General features: G+C 42.1%; 1 protein-coding gene across 1 annotated transcript; it reads left to right on the top strand.

Annotated features, from left to right (window-relative positions):
- The first annotated feature begins 14,862 nt into the window (after positions 1 to 14,862).
- LOC109909481 (olfactory receptor 52E4-like) lies at positions 14,863 to 17,341 on the top strand. The gene has a single exon (XM_031795261.1). The coding sequence runs from the start codon at positions 15,160 to 15,162 to the stop codon at positions 16,093 to 16,095; it is 936 nt and encodes a 311-aa protein (XP_031651121.1). The 5' UTR covers positions 14,863 to 15,159; the 3' UTR covers positions 16,096 to 17,341.
- The last annotated feature ends 1,702 nt before the right edge of the window (positions 17,342 to 19,043 follow it).

A 19,043-nucleotide genomic window follows, 5' to 3' on the forward strand; every position in this document is an offset into this window, starting at 1 on the left:
CATTCATTTTCATTGTGTTGATCGGCAGTGCTCATGCACGTGATTTATACAAAAAAAAATGGTATTATCCAGTAGTGAAAAAGGTGCTCAACTATCATACTGTAGTAAAAGTAAACATACCTTAATGGAAAATGATTAAATTAAAAGGGAAAGTCACCCAGTAAATTAGTACTTGAGTAAAAGTCTAAAACTATCTGGTTAAAATGTATTTAAGTAGAGTGGGGGGAAAGTACTCAATTGTCATACTTAAGTCAAAAGTAAGAGTAAATTAATTAAGCTAACCAGACGGCACAACAATTTTTTTTACAGACAGACAGACAGACACACTCCAACACTCAGACATCATTTACAAACACAGTATTTGTATTTAGTGTGTCCACCAGATCAGAAGCAGTAGGGATGGCATTGCTTTATATTGATAGGTGTGTGAATTGGGGGGATGTTGCTGTCCTACCTAAGCATTCGAAATGTAACGAGTACTTTTGGGTGTCAGGGTAGTAAAAAGTACATATTTTCTTTAGAAATGTAATGAAAAGGTTGTAAAAAATATACCCTAGATACCCTTAAAAAACCTGAGTAGTACTTTAAAGTATTTTTACTTAAGTATTTTACACCACTGGTATTATCAACTGTAAACTGTGAAACACAAAACACATCTCCCCTCAATGAATTTCATTAATTCATCCATTCATTCATCCATCCATCCATTCATTCATTAATTTATTTATTCATTCACTCGTTAATTGATTCATTCATTCATTCATTACGATTACAGTAACATTTACTTTTTTACAGTACAATTCACTCAAAGTGAAAATTATATCATGACATTCAGGAGCACCTCTACTGGGTGCACGCACACACATTTTTTTATGGGCCTAACAGCCAACATGTCAATTAAAAATTATATATGGCCCTAATAGTAAAGATATGTCAATAAAAAAAAGAGCAGGTAGCCTAGTGGTTAGAGCGTTGGGCCAGTAACCACTAGGTAGCCTAGTATCCACTAGGTAGCCTATTGGTTAGAGTGTTGGGCCAGTAACCACTAGGTAGCCTAGTATCCACTAGGTAGCCTATTGGTTAGAGTGTTGGGCCAGTAACCACTAGGTAGCCTAGTGGTTAGAGCTTTGGGCCAGTAACCACTAGGTAGCCTAGTGGTTAGAGCGTTGGGCCAGTAACCACTAGGTAGCCTAGTGGTTAGAGCGTTGGGCCAGTAACCACTAGGTAGCTTAGTGGTTAGAGTGTTGGGCCAGTAACCACTAGGTAGCCTAGTGGTTAGAGCGTTGGGCCAGTAACCACTAGGTAGAATAGTGGTTAGAGCGTTGGGCCAGTAACCACTAGGTAGCATAGTGGTTAGAGCGTTGAGCCAGTAACCACTAGGTAGCCTAGTAGTTAGAGTGTTGGGCCAGTAACCACTAGGTAGCTTAGTGGTTAGAGTGTTGGGCCAGTAACCACTAGGTAGCCTAGTGGTTAGAGCGTTGGGCCAGTCACCACTAGGTAGCCTAGTGGTTAGAGTGTTGGGCCAGTAACCACTAGGTAGCCTAGTAGTTAGAGTGTTGGGCCAGTAACCACTAGGTAGCTTAGTGGTTAGAGTGTTGGGCCAGTAACCACTAGGTAGCCTAATGGTTAGAGCGTTGGGCCAGTAACCACTAGGTAGCTTAGTGGTTAGAGTGTTGGGCCAGTAACCACTAGGTAGCATAGTGGTTAGAGCGTTGGGCCAGTAACCACTAGGTAGCATAGTGGTTAGAGCGTTGGGCCAGTAACCACTAGGTAGCCTAGTGGTTAGAGCGTTGGGCCAGTAACCACTAGGTAGCTTAGTGGTTAGAGTGTTGGGCCAGTAACCACTAGGTAGCCTAGTGGTTAGAGCGTTGGGCCAGTAACCACTAGGTAGCCTAGTGGTTAGAGCGTTGGGTCAGTAACCACTAGGTAGCCTAGTCGTTAGAGAGTTGGGCCAGTAAACACTAGGTAGCATAGTGGTTAGAGCGTTGGGCCAGTAACCACTAGGTAGCATAGTGGTTAGAGCGTTGGGCCAGTAACCACTAGGTAGCCTAGTAGTTAGAGTGTTGGGCCAGTAACCACTAGGTAGCTTAGTGGTTAGAGTGTTGGGCCAGTAACCACTAGGTAGCCTAGTGGTTAGAGTGTTGGGTCAGTAAACACTAGGTAGCCTAGTGGTTAGAGTGTTGGGCCAGTAACCACTAGGTAGCCTAGTGGTTAGAGCGTTGGGCCAGTAACCACTAGGTAGCCTAGTAGTTAGAGTGTTGGGCCAGTAACCACTAGGTAGCTTAGTGGTTAGAGCGTTGGGCCAGTAACCACTAGGTAGCCTAGTGGTTAGAGCGTTGGGCCAGTAACCACTAGGTAGCTTAGTGGTTAGAGTGTTGGGCCAGTAACCACTAGGTAGCCTAGTGGTTAGAGCGTTGGGCCAGTAACCACTAGGTAGCTTAGTGGTTAGAGTGTTGGGCCAGTAACCACTAGGTAGCCTAGTGGTTAGAGTGTTGGGCCAGTAACCACTAGGTAGCCTAGTGGTTAGAGCGTTGGGCCAGTAACCACTAGGTAGCCTAGTAGTTAGAGTGTTGGGCCAGTAACCACTAGGTAGCTTAGTGGTTAGAGTGTTGGGCCAGTAACCACTAGGTAGCCTAGTGGTTAGAGTGTTGGGCCAGTAACCACTAGGTAGCCTAGTGGTTAGAGAGTTGGGCCAGTAACCACTAGGTAGACTAGTGGTTAGAGCGTTGGGCCAGTAACCACTAGGTAGCTTAGTGGTTAGAGTGTTGGGCCAGTAACCACTAGGTAGCATAGTGGTTAGAGCGTTGGGCCAGTAACCACTAGGTAGCATAGTGGTTAGAGCGTTGGGCCAGTAACCACTAGGTAGCCTAGTAGTTAGAGCGTTGGGCCAGTAACCACTAGGTAGCCTAGTAGTTAGAGTGTTGGGCCAGTAACCACTAGGTAGCTTAGTGGTTAGAGTGTTGGGCCAGTAACCACTAGGTAGCCTAGTGGTTAGAGCGTTGGGCCAGTAACCACTAGGTAGCCTAGTGGTTAGAGAGTTGGGCCAGTAACCACTAGGTAGCATAGTGGTTAGAGCGTTGGGCCAGTAACCACTAGGTAGCATAGTGGTTAGAGCGTTGGGCCAGTAACCACTAGGTAGCCTAGTAGTTAGAGTGTTGGGCCAGTAACCACTAGGTAGCTTAGTGGTTAGAGTGTTGGGCCAGTAACCACTAGGTAGCCTAGTGGTTAGAGCGTTGGGTCAGTAAACACTAGGTAGCCTAGTGGTTAGAGTGTTGGGCCAGTAACCACTAGGTAGCCTAGTGGTTAGAGCGTTGGGCCAGTAACCACTAGGTAGCCTAGTAGTTAGAGTGTTGGGCCAGTAACCACTAGGTAGCTTAGTGGTTAGAGCGTTGGGCCAGTAACCACTAGGTAGCCTAGTGGTTAGAGCGTTGGGCCAGTAACCACTAGGTAGCTTAGTGGTTAGAGTGTTGGGCCAGTAACCACTAGGTAGCCTAGTGGTTAGAGCGTTGGGCCAGTAACCACTAGGTAGCCTAGTGGTTAGAGCGTTGGGTCAGTAACCACTAGGTAGCCTAGTGGTTAGAGAGTTGGGCCAGTAACCACTAGGTAGCATAGTGGTTAGAGCGTTGGGCCAGTAACCACTAGGTAGCATAGTGGTTAGAGCGTTGGGCCAGTAACCACTAGGTAGCCTAGTAGTTAGAGTGTTGGGCCAGTAACCACTAGGTAGCTTAGTGGTTAGAGTGTTGGGCCAGTAACCACTAGGTAGCCTAGTGGTTAGAGTGTTGGGCCAGTAACCACTAGGTAGCCTAGTGGTTAGAGCGTTGGGCCAGTAACCACTAGGTAGCCTAGTAGTTAGAGTGTTGGGCCAGTAACCACTAGGTAGCTTAGTGGTTAGAGTGTTGGGCCAGTAACCACTAGGTAGCCTAGTGGTTAGAGTGTTGGGCCAGTAACCACTAGGTAGCCTAGTGGTTAGAGAGTTGGGCCAGTAACCACTAGGTAGACTAGTGGTTAGAGCGTTGGGCCAGTAACCACTAGGTAGCTTAGTGGTTAGAGTGTTGGGCCAGTAACCACTAGGTAGCATAGTGGTTAGAGCGTTGGGCCAGTAACCACTAGGTAGCATAGTGGTTAGAGCGTTGGGCCAGTAACCACTAGGTAGCCTAGTAGTTAGAGCGTTGGGCCAGTAACCACTAGGTAGCCTAGTAGTTAGAGTGTTGGGCCAGTAACCACTAGGTAGCTTAGTGGTTAGAGAGTTGGGCCAGTAACCACTAGGTAGCATAGTGGTTAGAGCGTTGGGCCAGTAACCACTAGGTAGCCTAGTAGTTAGAGTGTTGGGCCAGTAACCACTAGGTAGCCTAGTGGTTAGAGAGTTGGGCCAGTAACCACTAGGTAGACTAGTGGTTAGAGCGTTGGGCCAGTAACCACTAGGTAGCTTAGTGGTTAGAGTGTTGGGCCAGTAACCACTAGGTAGCATAGTGGTTAGAGCGTTGGGCCAGTAACCACTAGGTAGCATAGTGGTTAGAGCGTTGGGCCAGTAACCACTAGGTAGCCTAGTAGTTAGAGCGTTGGGCCAGTAACCACTAGGTAGCCTAGTAGTTAGAGTGTTGGGCCAGTAACCACTAGGTAGCTTAGTGGTTAGAGTGTTGGGCCAGTAACCACTAGGTAGCCTAGTGGTTAGAGCGTTGGGCCAGTAACCACTAGGTAGCTTAGTGGTTAGAGTGTTGGGCCAGTAACCACTAGGTAGCATAGTGGTTAGAGCGTTGGGCCAGTAACCACTAGGTAGCATAGTGGTTAGAGCGTTGGGCCAGTAACCACTAGGTAGCCTAGTAGTTAGAGCGTTGGGCCAGTAACCACTAGGTAGCCTAGTAGTTAGAGTGTTGGGCCAGTAACCACTAGGTAGCTTAGTGGTTAGAGTGTTGGGCCAGTAACCACTAGGTAGCCTAGTGGTTAGAGCGTTGGGCCAGTAACCACTAGGTAGCCTAGTGGTTAGAGAGTTGGGCCAGTAACCACTAGGTAGCATAGTGGTTAGAGCGTTGGGCCAGTAACCACTAGGTAGCATAGTGGTTAGAGCGTTGGGCCAGTAACCACTAGGTAGCCTAGTAGTTAGAGTGTTGGGCCAGTAACCACTAGGTAGCTTAGTGGTTAGAGTGTTGGGCCAGTAACCACTAGGTAGCCTAGTGGTTAGAGCGTTGGGTCAGTAAACACTAGGTAGCCTAGTGGTTAGAGTGTTGGGCCAGTAACCACTAGGTAGCCTAGTGGTTAGAGCGTTGGGCCAGTAACCACTAGGTAGCCTAGTAGTTAGAGTGTTGGGCCAGTAACCACTAGGTAGCTTAGTGGTTAGAGCGTTGGGCCAGTAACCACTAGGTAGCCTAGTGGTTAGAGCGTTGGGCCAGTAACCACTAGGTAGCTTAGTGGTTAGAGTGTTGGGCCAGTAACCACTAGGTAGCCTAGTGGTTAGAGCGTTGGGCCAGTAACCACTAGGTAGCCTAGTGGTTAGAGCGTTGGGTCAGTAACCACTAGGTAGCCTAGTGGTTAGAGAGTTGGGCCAGTAACCACTAGGTAGCATAGTGGTTAGAGCGTTGGGCCAGTAACCACTAGGTAGCATAGTGGTTAGAGCGTTGGGCCAGTAACCACTAGGTAGCCTAGTAGTTAGAGTGTTGGGCCAGTAACCACTAGGTAGCTTAGTGGTTAGAGTGTTGGGCCAGTAACCACTAGGTAGCCTAGTGGTTAGAGTGTTGGGCCAGTAACCACTAGGTAGCCTAGTGGTTAGAGCGTTGGGCCAGTAACCACTAGGTAGCCTAGTAGTTAGAGTGTTGGGCCAGTAACCACTAGGTAGCTTAGTGGTTAGAGTGTTGGGCCAGTAACCACTAGGTAGCCTAGTGGTTAGAGTGTTGGGCCAGTAACCACTAGGTAGCCTAGTGGTTAGAGAGTTGGGCCAGTAACCACTAGGTAGACTAGTGGTTAGAGCGTTGGGCCAGTAACCACTAGGTAGCTTAGTGGTTAGAGTGTTGGGCCAGTAACCACTAGGTAGCATAGTGGTTAGAGCGTTGGGCCAGTAACCACTAGGTAGCATAGTGGTTAGAGCGTTGGGCCAGTAACCACTAGGTAGCCTAGTAGTTAGAGCGTTGGGCCAGTAACCACTAGGTAGCCTAGTAGTTAGAGTGTTGGGCCAGTAACCACTAGGTAGCTTAGTGGTTAGAGTGTTGGGCCAGTAACCACTAGGTAGCCTAGTGGTTAGAGCGTTGGGCCAGTAACCACTAGGTAGCCTAGTGGTTAGAGCGTTGGGCCAGTAACCACTAGGTAGCCTAGTGGTTAGAGCGTTGGGCCAGTAACCACTAGGTAGCTTAGTGGTTAGAGCGTTGGGCCAGTAACACTAGGTAGCCTAGTGGTTAGAGCGTTGGGCCAGTAACCACTAGGTAGCCTAGTGGTTAGAGCGTTGGGCCAGTAACCACTAGGTAGCCTAGTGGTTAGAGTGTTGGGCCAGTAACCAAAAAGTTGCTAGATTGAATCCCAGAGCTGACAAGGTAAAAATCACCTGAACAAGGCAGTTAACCCACTGTTCCTAGGCCATCATTGTAAATAAGAATTTGTTCTTAAACTGACTTGCCTAGTTAAATAAAGTTTACATTAAAAAAATAAAGACATGCCAATTAACTTGTTGTTTTATGTGGCATGAACACAACCAGGCATGATGTTTTCGTCTGATTGTCAAACAAATCACTTCAAAAAGTAGGCTACCTGCACACGTTGGTCCACTCCAAATCATTCCAGCTTCATTCCACTCCACTTCATTCCATTCCACTTGATGAATGGTAGGAGACAGTGTGATGTCATTCAGCGGTTTGCCTACACAGTGGTGTGCATTCCAATAGAAAATATTCAACTCTCAAAAAAAAGAAAAAAACTATTCATCTTTCTTGTCTCGAAATTGTCATTCAATTTGCAATTTATCTCATGGGATAAAGTCAAGTCACGCTCCTTTTGACCAGACAGCATCCGATACATTGGCTACTAGTACAGGGGACGCTGTTTATCTCACTCTGATGCGTTCTCTGGTGAGATTGATGTGTCTTGCTGTCGGTGGGCATCTCTGTCAAATATGAAGAGAGACCACCCCAGTGTTTTGTTACCTGTGGGGGAGCTCATGTCTCATTCAGATGCCTTATACAATATCCAATACAGTAAGACGTAGTTTATTTTTAAATATCATTGACATCTAAAAACAAGTTATTGATATATGTTTTATAATTATAATACTCTCTGTTACAAGTCAGGATGTCTCTTTTGAACTTTTACTGTCTTATAAAGGCCCCATCTCGTATTCCATGTTTTGACCATTATTTATCTAATACAGTTAGTTCACTGTTGCTACTTAATTCCATTGATTACATCAGCTAGAAGAGACTGTGTCATCTTGGTGTCAAAAACATGTATTAATGAACACCGTAGAGAGCTGATTTAATGATGTCTCATTAACTGTCTCTTGTTGTAATTAATCCATTGGGACTTCAGAAACCTCTTGCCAGTTATTGGAGTCTCTCGCTAATGAAGCATGTTGATAAAAAATACCACTGAGGCACAAGTTCAAATTAGACCTCTGCCTTATAGTTTGGTAGCATTACACATTACACATATTTGATATCTCAAATGTCCAATGCATTTCAATAGAGAGAAATGTATCTGCAGAAATGTATCTGCTAATCTGCTAATCATAACAGTGTCTTATTGCATTATCCATGCTGTAGCCCAGGCCTGCTCTAACCATAGTATCCATGTTGATGCTCCTTCAGAACAGATATATAATCATATGTTAAAAGTGAATATTGAATATCTGCTCGTCTCTATTCCCCCTTCCTTCCTGACGTGTCAGGATGTCCGCAGAGAGAAACATTTATTAAGTTTCTATTAAAACTAGAGGGGATAAGGGAATATGTGGACACTGACCGATGGGATTGCAGTGGAGACAAGCGGGCCTCTTTACCAAAGTGCTGTATAGAACTGGGGAATGGTCAGAAGGGATAGGTTAATCATCCCACCCAGGAGAGAGAGCTCTATTAGATGGGGAGGTGGTTAATTAGTTGAATCAAGCTCTGGTCATTGTTAGTGGATGATTGGGTTACAGCGAGGCCACCAGAACCTCTCTCATGACTGGGGGAGTACTGTAGGATCCTGAGGGATGGAAGACTCCATGCCGCTGACTGACTATCCTCACTTTACCCACTGATAGACCATCCTTCACAAACACACTGAATTGGTGGGGAATTACTTCTTCAAAAACATGTATTCAAACCCCTTGACTTTCCCCACATTTTGCTGTGTTACTGCCTGCATTTAAAATCAATTACATTTAGATGTCTTTTTGTCACTGACCTACACACAATACCCCATCATTTTAAATTATGATTGTTTTATTAATGAAAAATGTAATTACTTGAGTCAATAATTATTCAATCCCTTTGTTATGGCAAGCCTAAATAAGTTCAGTAGTAAAAATGTGCTTAAACAAGTCACATAATAAGTTGTATGGACTTACGCTGTGTGCAATAATGGTGTTTAAAATGGGTTTTGAATGACTACCTCATCTCTGCACCCCACACATACAATTATCTCTAAGGTCTCTCAGTCAAACAGTGAATTTCAAACACAGATTCAACCACAAAGACCAGGGAGGTTTTCCAATGCTTCACAAAGAAGGGCACCTATTGGTAGATGGGTAAAAAAAATTTAAAGCAGACAATGAATATCCCTTTGATCATGATGAAGTAATAAATTACACTTTGGATGGTGTACCAGTCATTACAAAGAAGCAGGCATCCTTCCTAACGCAGTTGCCGGAGAGGAAGGAAACCGCTCGGGATTTCACCATGAGGCCAACGGTGGCTTTAAAACAGTTACAGAGTTTAATAGCTGTGATACAGTGCCTTGCAAAAGTATTCATCCCCCATGGCATTGTTCCTATTTTGTTGCATTACAACCTGTAATTTAAATGGGATTTTATTGGGATTTCATGTAATGGACATACACAAAATAGTCCAAATTGGTGAAGTGAAATGGAAAAAATTACTTGTTTCGAAAAATGTTTTTTTTTTTTTATAAATGGAAAAGTGGTGCATGCAAATGTATTCACCCTCTTTGCTATGAAGCCCCTAAATAAGATATGGGGCAACCAATTACATTCAGAAGTCACATAAGTAGTTAGATTGCACACAGGTGGACTTTATATAAGTGTCACATGATCTGTCACATGATATCATTATATATACACCTGTTCTGAAAAGCCCCAGAGTCTGCATCACTACTAAGCAATGGGCACCACCAAGCAAGCGGCACCATGAAGACAAAGGAGCTCTCCAAACAGGTCATGGACAAAGTTGTGGAGAAGGACAGATCAGGGTTGTGTTATAAAAAAACATCATAAACGTTGAACATCCCACAGAGCACCATTAAATCCATTGCAAAAATCCCAAGAGAGGGCCGCCCACCAAAACTCACAGACCAGGCAAGGAGGGCATTAATCAGAGAGACAACAAATACACCAAAGCTACAAAGCTCCACAGCAGAGATTGGAGTATCTGTCCATAGGACCACTTTAGGCCGTACACTCCACAGAGCTGGGCTTCACGGAAGAGTGGCCAGAAAAAAAGCCACTGCTTAAAGAAAAAATAAGCAAACACATTTGGTGTTCTCCAAAAGGAATGTGGGAGACTCCCCAAACATATGAAATGAGGTACTCTGGTCAGATGAGACTAAAATGTAGCTTTTTGGCCATCAAGGAAAACGCTATGCCTGGCGCAAACCCAACACCCCTCATCACCCCGAGAACACCATCCCCACAGTGAAGCATGGTGGTGGCAACATCATGCTGGGGGGATGTTTACATCGGCAGGGACTGGGAAACTGGTCAGAATTGAAGGAATGATGGATGGCGCTAAATACAGGGAAATTCCTAAGGGAAACCTGTTTCAGCCTTCCAGAGATTTGAGACTGGGATGGAGGTTTACCTTCCAGCAGGACAATGACCGTAAGCATACTGCTAAAGCAACACTTGGGTGGTTTAAGGGGAAACATTTAAATGTCTTGAAATGGCCTAGTCAAAGCCCAGACCTCAATCCAGCTGATAATCTGTGCTATGACTTAAAGTTTGCTGTATACCAACGGAACTCATCCAACTTGAAGGAGCTGGAGCCGTTTTGCCTTGATGAATTGGAAAAAATCCCAGTGGCTAGATGTGCCAAGCTAATAGAAACTTACCCCAAGAGACTTGCAGCTGTAATTGCTGCAAAAGGTGGATCTACAAAGTATTGACTTTGGGGGGTTGAATAGTTATGTACGCTCATTTTCAATTGTTTTTGTCTTATTTCTAGTTTGTTTCAAAATAACACATATTTTGCATCTTCAAAGTGGTAGGCATGTTGTGTAAATCAAATGATACAAACCACCAAAAAAAACACGCTTTCATTTCCATTTTGTAAGGCAACAAAATTGGAGAAATGCCAAGGGGGGTGAATACTTTCACAAGCTACTGTAGGAGAAAACTGAGGATAGATCAACAACATTATAGTTACTCCAAAATACTAACCTAAACAGGGCACTAAAGCAATGTTGCAATAAATGTTGCAAAGCAATTAACTTTTTGTCCTGAATACAACGTGTTGTGTTAGGGGAAAATTAATTTGGAGTGTACCACTCTCCATATTTTCAAGCATAGTGGTGGCGGCATCATGTTATGAGTATGCTTGTAATTGTTAAGGATGGGGGGAGTTCATCAGGATAAAAAATAAACAGAATGGAGCTAAGCACAACCTTAGAGGAAAATCTGTTACAGTCTGCTTTCCACCAGACACGGGGAGATTAATTCACATTTCAGCAGGTCAATAACCTAAAACACAAGGCCAAATCTACACTGGAGTTGCTCACCAAGAAGACAGTGAATGTTCCTGAGTGGCCCATTTACAGTTGTGACTTAAATCTACTTGAAGATCTATGGCAAGACCTGAAAATGGTTGTCAAGCAACTATCAACAATCAATTTGACAGAGGTTGACAGAGGTTAAAGAATTCAGGCAGTAACACAAAAAAAATGTGGAAGGGGTATGAATACTTTCTCAAGGCACTGTACTAAACATTGCTTTATCGGGATTTCTCAATAAGATGTTATGTTCTAGGTATTCTGGTCTTTTACAGAACCATATTAGTTCAAATAGAAATTCACCCACCAACTGAGAAGAGGATACAAAGCCTTCAGTCGTGCTCAAAAGACAACATCAGGAGATTCTTCATAATTGTATGATTGAAAACATGAATACAACTAGATGGAAGTTCTTGTTAATTAATTCTAAAGGACTATCTGATTTAATGAGTGAAGGTTAAGAATCTGATTTTACAATCCTCTTTTGTTTTATTGTAGTAAATTGAGTCCCCGTCTAAGTTCCCCCAAAAAATACGAAATAAAATATATTTTGGCCCGTGACGACTTATGTATGTAAAATATGTATACATTTGACATTTTTTTAGGAACTCAACTCTCTATTGAGAGTTAGAGAACTTGAATACACAAGGTGCCTTTTTGAAATTTGGTAGTTATTTTTATACATCTTTCAAAGAGATTCTTTTGTATACTTTTTAGCCAGTAGTTCTGAAAGTAGCAAGCCAAAAGTGGTCTACTAAAATGGCATACTACGTCACATTATGTGCAGATATGTGCACCACGTTTATGCTCTCTCTTTCCCTCTCCTGTCTGTGCTTGATGTGCCTCTTACTAGCTGTCACTCATATGGCAAGCTTGTTGGTCAAACTCAAATTGCCAGGGGGTTGGCCCACATGGGGGAATAAGGAAGGGAAAGTGGCACAACACAGCTTCCTGAAAAACGGTTTCCTTCAAACTAGGGATTTTGTGGGTATTGAGGTAAGACAGTGATTCTGCTAAAATATTATTATGCATATTTTAACTACTATACACGTTTACACATCCATACCAAACTGGGAGGTGTCAGAAAAATACGTTGTAGTTGCCAAAGTTCCAGAGCATGGCATTAATACTGGTAATAAGAATGTGTTGTTAGGTGTCATGTTATACGGCTACAATTTACAGTGTGATTTTATGAATCCTTATTAAAAAGCTATTGTTTAAAAACCCTAAAAAGGTATTGTTTATCTTTTATATTTCTAAATACATAATGTCTATTTGTTCGGCCCGTGGCCCACAAGCCCCAAAAGTTTGAGCACTTAGTTTTTTTTATATAAAACAGTTTGGATAATGCACACCTACTTTTTTATATAAAACAGTTTGGATAATGCACACCTACTTTTTTATATAAAACAGTTTGGATAATGCACACCTACTTTTTTATATAAAACAGTTTGGATAATGCACACCTACTTTTTTATATAAAACAGTTTGGATAATGCACACCTACTTTTTTATATAAAACAGTTTGGATAATGCACACCTACTTTTTTATACACGAAATGTAGCCATACTAATTTGTTTTGACATCCACTAGTGTTTTCCTCTTCATTGCATTGTTCCTTTCCCTGGTGGGAATTAGAGTTTAGGGATCTTAGATACAGTAATTAACCCTTTGTTATTAGCCTGATTTGTTCAACATTACAGTACATAGTGATCAGGGCGCTCATTAGTTCTACTTGTCCTTGTACAGCTTGACCAACAACGGAAAACAATGTCAGGTCACTATCACTTGACCCGCTGTCCATATCAGAAGTATGCACTTGCTCCACTTGGGTAATTTACAGTGAAATGATATAATTCAAAGAGGGCTTGCAGGCAGGCGGAAACATTTGTCATTTCACTGATCGAGGGCACAACATGATAGATCTAAGGCATTGTTGAGAGTATACCAGTACATCCCTATGGCACCATCCATAAAATTGTTACATATTTATACACATTGAGCATATAATGCACAGTCTAGTTTACCGATAATTAAACCCTATGTACCATAACGACTGAATGCAGCAACCAATGTACATTATCTCAGACACATACTGGGCTACAGCAGGGTGAAGGCCAGAATAATTAAATCACTTACAATATCAGTATAAAATATCAGTATTTGATTTTACAGCTAGTCTGGTCCCAAAACTTTTTGTGCTGTCTATTCAACTCCTATATGGAGCAATTGTCACACCAACCAGCCATGTTGGCCTGCATGGTGAGACAATGAAGACGGTGGAAACAGATCCAGGACCAGGCTAACAAACAGCTACACAATATCATTCAACATCTAGTTGCCAGATGGCTTCCGTTAGTAATCCCTCATACAATATTTTCAAAATCTTTAATGCAACTCAAGATGAGTTGTCATTTCAATCAGCCTAAGTATAGCTCGAGACTATGACGTGAAAATTCACATGGTGATAACAATGGAGGATCCTCAGAGGAGGAAGGGGAGCACCATCCTCCTCAGTGAGTTTCGCAAAAATAAAAATAGTGAAATGTTTAAAAAGTTATCCTTTTTCGATAAAACTATACTAAATCTATTCACGTCACCAAATAATTAATTAAAACGAACTGTTTTGCAATGAAGGTCAATAGTAGCCTCAACAGCACTCTGTAGGGTAGCACCATGGTGTAGCCGGAGGACAGCAAGTTTCTATCCTCCTTTGGATACATTGACTTCAATACAAAACCTAAGAGGCTCATGGTTGTCATCCCGTTCCATAGACTTACACAGTAATTATGACAACCTCCGCAGGACATCCTCCAACCTGTCAGAGCTCTTGCTGCATGAACTGACATGTTGTCCACCCAATCAAAAGATCAGAGAATGAATCCAGTAGTGAAATTATAAGCTACAGCTAGCTAGCACTGCCCTGCATAAAATGTGGTGGGTAGCTGACTCAGAGGGAGAAAGACAGTAGTTGAACAGTTTTAAATTATTTAAAAAGAAAGGAGAAGCAAGAGAGAGAGAGAGCGAGAGAGCTAGCTATATTTTATTGTATTTAGTTCACTTTCACCTACTTAGCTAGCGAACGCAGCTATCTAGTTTAGCCCCCTCAAACACCAAACAGAGAGGGATGCTATGTTAGCTAGCTGGCTATGGCTATCCAACACTGGAACTGTTCCAAGTCAAGGTAAGCTTTTGGTTTTATGAATTTATTGCCACTGTGGCCCGCTGGTGTGCCTGCTAAACTGTTTGCTGACTGCATGATTGTAGTGGGTTTACTAACACGTTAGTTCTCGTAGTTATATTCACTATGACGTCACTTTAGCTAATATGGTGACAACGATGTAGGCTGTGTGTAGTGGTTAGCTGATGTGACAGACAGCTGATGTATTGTGCACTGAAGTCCACAAGCAATGGAAAAGATGAAAGGAGGAGAGCGCGTAGATGCGAGAAGGAATTAACAAGCATGTTTGTATGTGACTGCTATGAAAGTGAACTGTGTTTTCGCGTGATCAAGTGTGTATTTATTCAGCCGATTCCGTTGAAAAAAGTTTCTTAAAAATGGAAGCAAACGGAAAAAAATGGGGATAAACATACCTGAATTTGTCCAATAGAAACTTATATTTGCAACAGTTGGACTAATAATTACACCCTATATCAGCTATATGCAAGAGTGTGCAAGGCGGTATTGAATGTGTCACTGTCTATCACCTTGATTGCACTCATTCTTCTCTTGACCTGTGCACCTACGTTGTAAACTTTCATTCATAGGCTAGGTTGTAACAACCTCATGATGGGTATAGGGAAAATTAGAGTATCATATAGTAGCCTAAACCTATCGATGTTACATTGAGCTGGGTGAATGGAATATGAATCACAGTCATCCAATATGCTGTAATAGAAATAAATGGCCCCGACCGCCATTGGTTGATAATCACGTGACTTGATTGACATCAAATTAAGGATGTGTTTTAGATAAAAAGGATGTGGCCGATGCCTGTGGCAGGATTCTCACTCTCTTCAGCAAGGTAAAGGTATGGCTTTAGAGGACAACCTTTCTATAGGTTTTCCTCTTGACTGATTGCAACTGTGGTATTCTTACTCACTCTGTCAAATGTGTTATTGAGGTATTCAAATCACTAGCAGCATTAAAAAAGGATACAAACAGCATGTGCTAAAAGCTGTATTTACTGCCTATAATAATAGTTTTTAGTTTTGTATGTCTTCTTTTTTCAGGTTCGCCCTGCGTTGCTAAAAGGATGGACAACAACATGTCATTTCCAAGCCATATCCTTCAAATCCAGGGTTTTGAATTCTCACAGACATTCATGTATCCAATTTTTTTCTCCATGCTGTTTGTTTATCTCTCCCTCCTTGTGTCTAACATTGGTGTCCTGGTAGTCATCATCAAAGAAAGAAATTTGCACCAACCAATGTATATCCTCTTCTGTAACCTGTCTGTAAATGATCTGATTGGCAACACTGTCTTGTTGCCTCGCCTCATGGCTGACATTGTTTCAACTGAGAGGTTTATCACGTACAGCCAATGTGTTGCTCAGGCCTTTTTCAGTCACATGTTTGGATCAGCCTCACATATGATACTGATCATTATGGCCTTTGACAGGTATGTGGCCATATGTTACCCGTTAAGGTACATGTCCATAATGACAACCAAAACTGTAGTTACGCTGTCTGTGTCTGCTTGGGGGGCTTCACTTGTGTTAGTGTCTGTCCTACTGGGTCTCACCATAAGGCTTTCCCGCTGTAGTTCAATCATTCAGAATGTTTATTGTGACAATGCATCATTGTTCAAGCTATCCTGTGAGAACGTTTCAATCAACAACATCTATGGACTCTTTTTCACAGTGCTGCTCTTTACTTCATCAATGGGAAGCATCGCTGTCACTTATATCAGGATTGCTGTGATTTGCTGGACCAAGAAAAGCAAAGAGCTGAACAACAGAGCGTTGCAGACCTGTGCAAGCCACCTGGTGGTGTATCTCATTATGCTGTGGAGTGGGTTTCTAACCATCATACTGCATCGCTTTCCAAACTATCCATATTTGAGAAAACTGGCTTCTGTTCTATTTCATGTCGTCCCTGCTCATTTGAATCCAATTATCTACGGCTTGCAAACAAAGTCATTGAGGCAGAAAATTATACAAATACTCTGTCGGAAAGTTACACACTCTTAATACAGAGATTACTTTGTAAATCAAGGCTTGATTATTCTGGTCCTAAAACAGCCAAAATAAAATGGTTCGTATTTCAACACATACCAGTCTTAAAAGCTGTGTTCAAGGTACTTTTCTAACATATTCATCATCTCTAGCACCAGCCCAACATCAACATACAGTATGTGAAAATGGATTTCAACACATACCAGTCTTAAAAGCTGTGTTCAAGGTACTTTTCTAACATATTCATCATCTCTAGCACCAGCCCAACATCAACTTACAGTATATGAAAATGGATTTCAACACATACCAGTCTTAAAAGCTGTGTTCAAGGTACTTTTCTAACATATTCATCATCTCTAGCACCAGCCCAACATCAACATACAGTATGTGAAACGGATTTCAACACATACCAGTCTTAAAAGCTGTGTTCAAGGTACTTTTCTAACATATTCATCATCTCTAGCACCAGCCCAACATCAACTTACAGTATATGAAAATGGATTTCAACACATACCAGTCTTAAAAGCTGTGTTCAAGGTACTTTTCTAACATATTCATCATCTGTAGCACCAGCCCAACATCAACATACAGTATGTGAAAATGGAGCATTTCTATGTGTTGTAGTGAAAAAGATGGAGGAACATAAGTGTTTCTGATGACATCATCTCCTGTGTATCTTGTGATTTGAACCAATTATGTGCAGGCAATGAGCAGAAATAGTTGTGGCAGCAATTGCAATATTTCCCTCTAAAGGTTATGTTTTGCCATTTTCACATATTTTGATGTTGGGATGGTGATGGAGATGATGAATATGAAGTTTAAATAATTGTTTTCATTACCCTTTAATGGTTATGTTCTGTCAGATATTAGGAGGTATGAATGAGGGAACCGTAAAGGTGATGATGAGCATACGTTGTTAATCAGGCTTTCCTGTCTGTGCCTAGTCGTTACCTTGTTGCCAGTCAAAATGGCATCTCAATTGAGACCTCTAGTGTCTGTTAGCTGAAAACGCAGAGGGACGTTGCAGGGATGCTCAAATCCAAGCCTGAGGGTCTGCAAATCCAATTCTGAAGGTCTGGTTTTCAGGTGAATTGAGAGTTTGTCACTGATGGCCAGAAATTCCACTCACCTGTAACGGATTCACTCTATAGAGCCAACCTGGAACAGAGATACTGATAAAGAGCTTCCATCTTTAGCCGGCCTCCGCCCTGTCCTGAACCTTAGACACGGTCACTTATTGGCTACCAACAGGTACTCTACCCTGCACCTTAGAGACTGCTGCGCTATGTACATACAGTAGTCATTAAATAATGTAATAATGTTTACATGCTTTCTATACAGTGCCTTCAGGAAGTACTCACACCACTTGACTTTTTCCACATTTTGTTGTGTTAAAGCCTGAATTTAAAATAGATTCAATTGAGATTTGGTGTCACTAGCCTACACACAATACCCCATAATGTCAAACTGGAAATATGTTTTTAGAAATCTTTACATATTAATAATAAAATATAAGCTGAAATGTCTTGAGTCAATAAGTATTCAACCCCTCTGTTATAAGGTAATCCTAAATAAGTTCAGGAGTAAACATTAGCTTAACAAGTCACATAATAAATTGCATTCACTCCCTCTGTGTGCAAAAATAGTGTTTAGAAGAACATTTCTCAAGTAAAGGTGAAAGTCAACCAGTAAAATACTACTTGAGTAAAAGTCTAAAAGGACTTGGTTAAATGTACTTAAGAATCAGAAGTAAATGTATTTGCAAAAAATATACTTAAGCATCAAAAGTTAAATTCCTTATATTAAGCAAACCAGACGCCACCATTTTCTAGTTTGTTTTCATTTGCTGATTGGGGCACACTCCAACTCTCAGACATAATTTACCCAAAAAATATTTGTGTTTAGAGAGTTCGCCAGATCAGAGGCAGCAGGGATGACAGGGATGTTCTCTTGATAAGTGTGTGAATTGGACCATTTTCCTGTCCTGCTAAGCATTCATAATATAAAGTACTTTTGAGTGTCAGTGAAAATGTATGGTGTAAAAAGTATAGAATTTCCTTTAGGAGTAGAGTGCACTAAAAGTTGTCAAAAATATAAATATGCCATTCAGCGGTTCTTGATGACACTTATCCCGATATCGGGATTGCAACCATAACAAGCTAGAGGAAACAGGTACAAAAGTATCTATATCCACAGTTAAACGAGTCTTATATCGACATAACCTGAAAGGCCGCTCAGCAAGGAAGAAGCTACTGCTCCAAAACCGCCATAAAAAAAGCAAGACTACGGCTTCAACTGCACATGGGGACACAGATCGTACTTTTTGGAGAAGTTTCCTCTGGTCTGATGAAACAAAAATATAACTGTTTGGCCATAATGACCATCGTTATGTTTGGAGGAAAAAGGGGGAGTGAGGCTTACAAGCCGAAGAACACCATCCCAACCATGAAGCACGGGGGTGGCAGCTTCATGTTGTGGGGGTGCTTTGCTGCAGGAGGGACTAGTGCACTTCACAAAATGAGGATAGAAAATTATGTGGATATATTGAAGCAACATCTCAAGACATCAGACAGGAAATTAAAGCTTGGTTGCGAATTGGTCTTCCAAATTAACAATGACCCCAAGCACACTTCCAAACTGTGGCAAAATGGTGGATTAAGGACAACAAAGTCAAGGTATTGGTGTGGCCATCACAAAACCCTGACCTCATACCTATAGAACATTTGTGGGCAGAACTGAAAAAGCATGTGCGAGAAAGGAGGCCTACAAACCTGACTCAGTTACACTGTCAGGAGGAGTGGGCCAAAATTCACCCAACTTATTGTGGGAAGCTTGTGGAAGGCAACCCAAAACGTTTTGACCAAAGTTAAACAATTGAACCTCTTCAGTATTTGTGGGTCCTCCACGGGACAGTTGAGCTAACATAGGCCAATGTGATTAGCATGAGGTTGTAAGTAACAAGA

Source organism: Oncorhynchus kisutch, linkage group LG18 (assembly GCF_002021735.2).
Source record: "Oncorhynchus kisutch isolate 150728-3 linkage group LG18, Okis_V2, whole genome shotgun sequence".
Taxonomy (NCBI): domain Eukaryota; kingdom Metazoa; phylum Chordata; class Actinopteri; order Salmoniformes; family Salmonidae; genus Oncorhynchus; species Oncorhynchus kisutch.

What these genes read in the sequence shown, in the direction of transcription:
- LOC109909481 (XM_031795261.1), top strand. Translation starts at nt 15,160, where the DNA reads ATGGACAACAACATGTCATTTCCAAGCCATATCCTTCAAATCCAGGGT.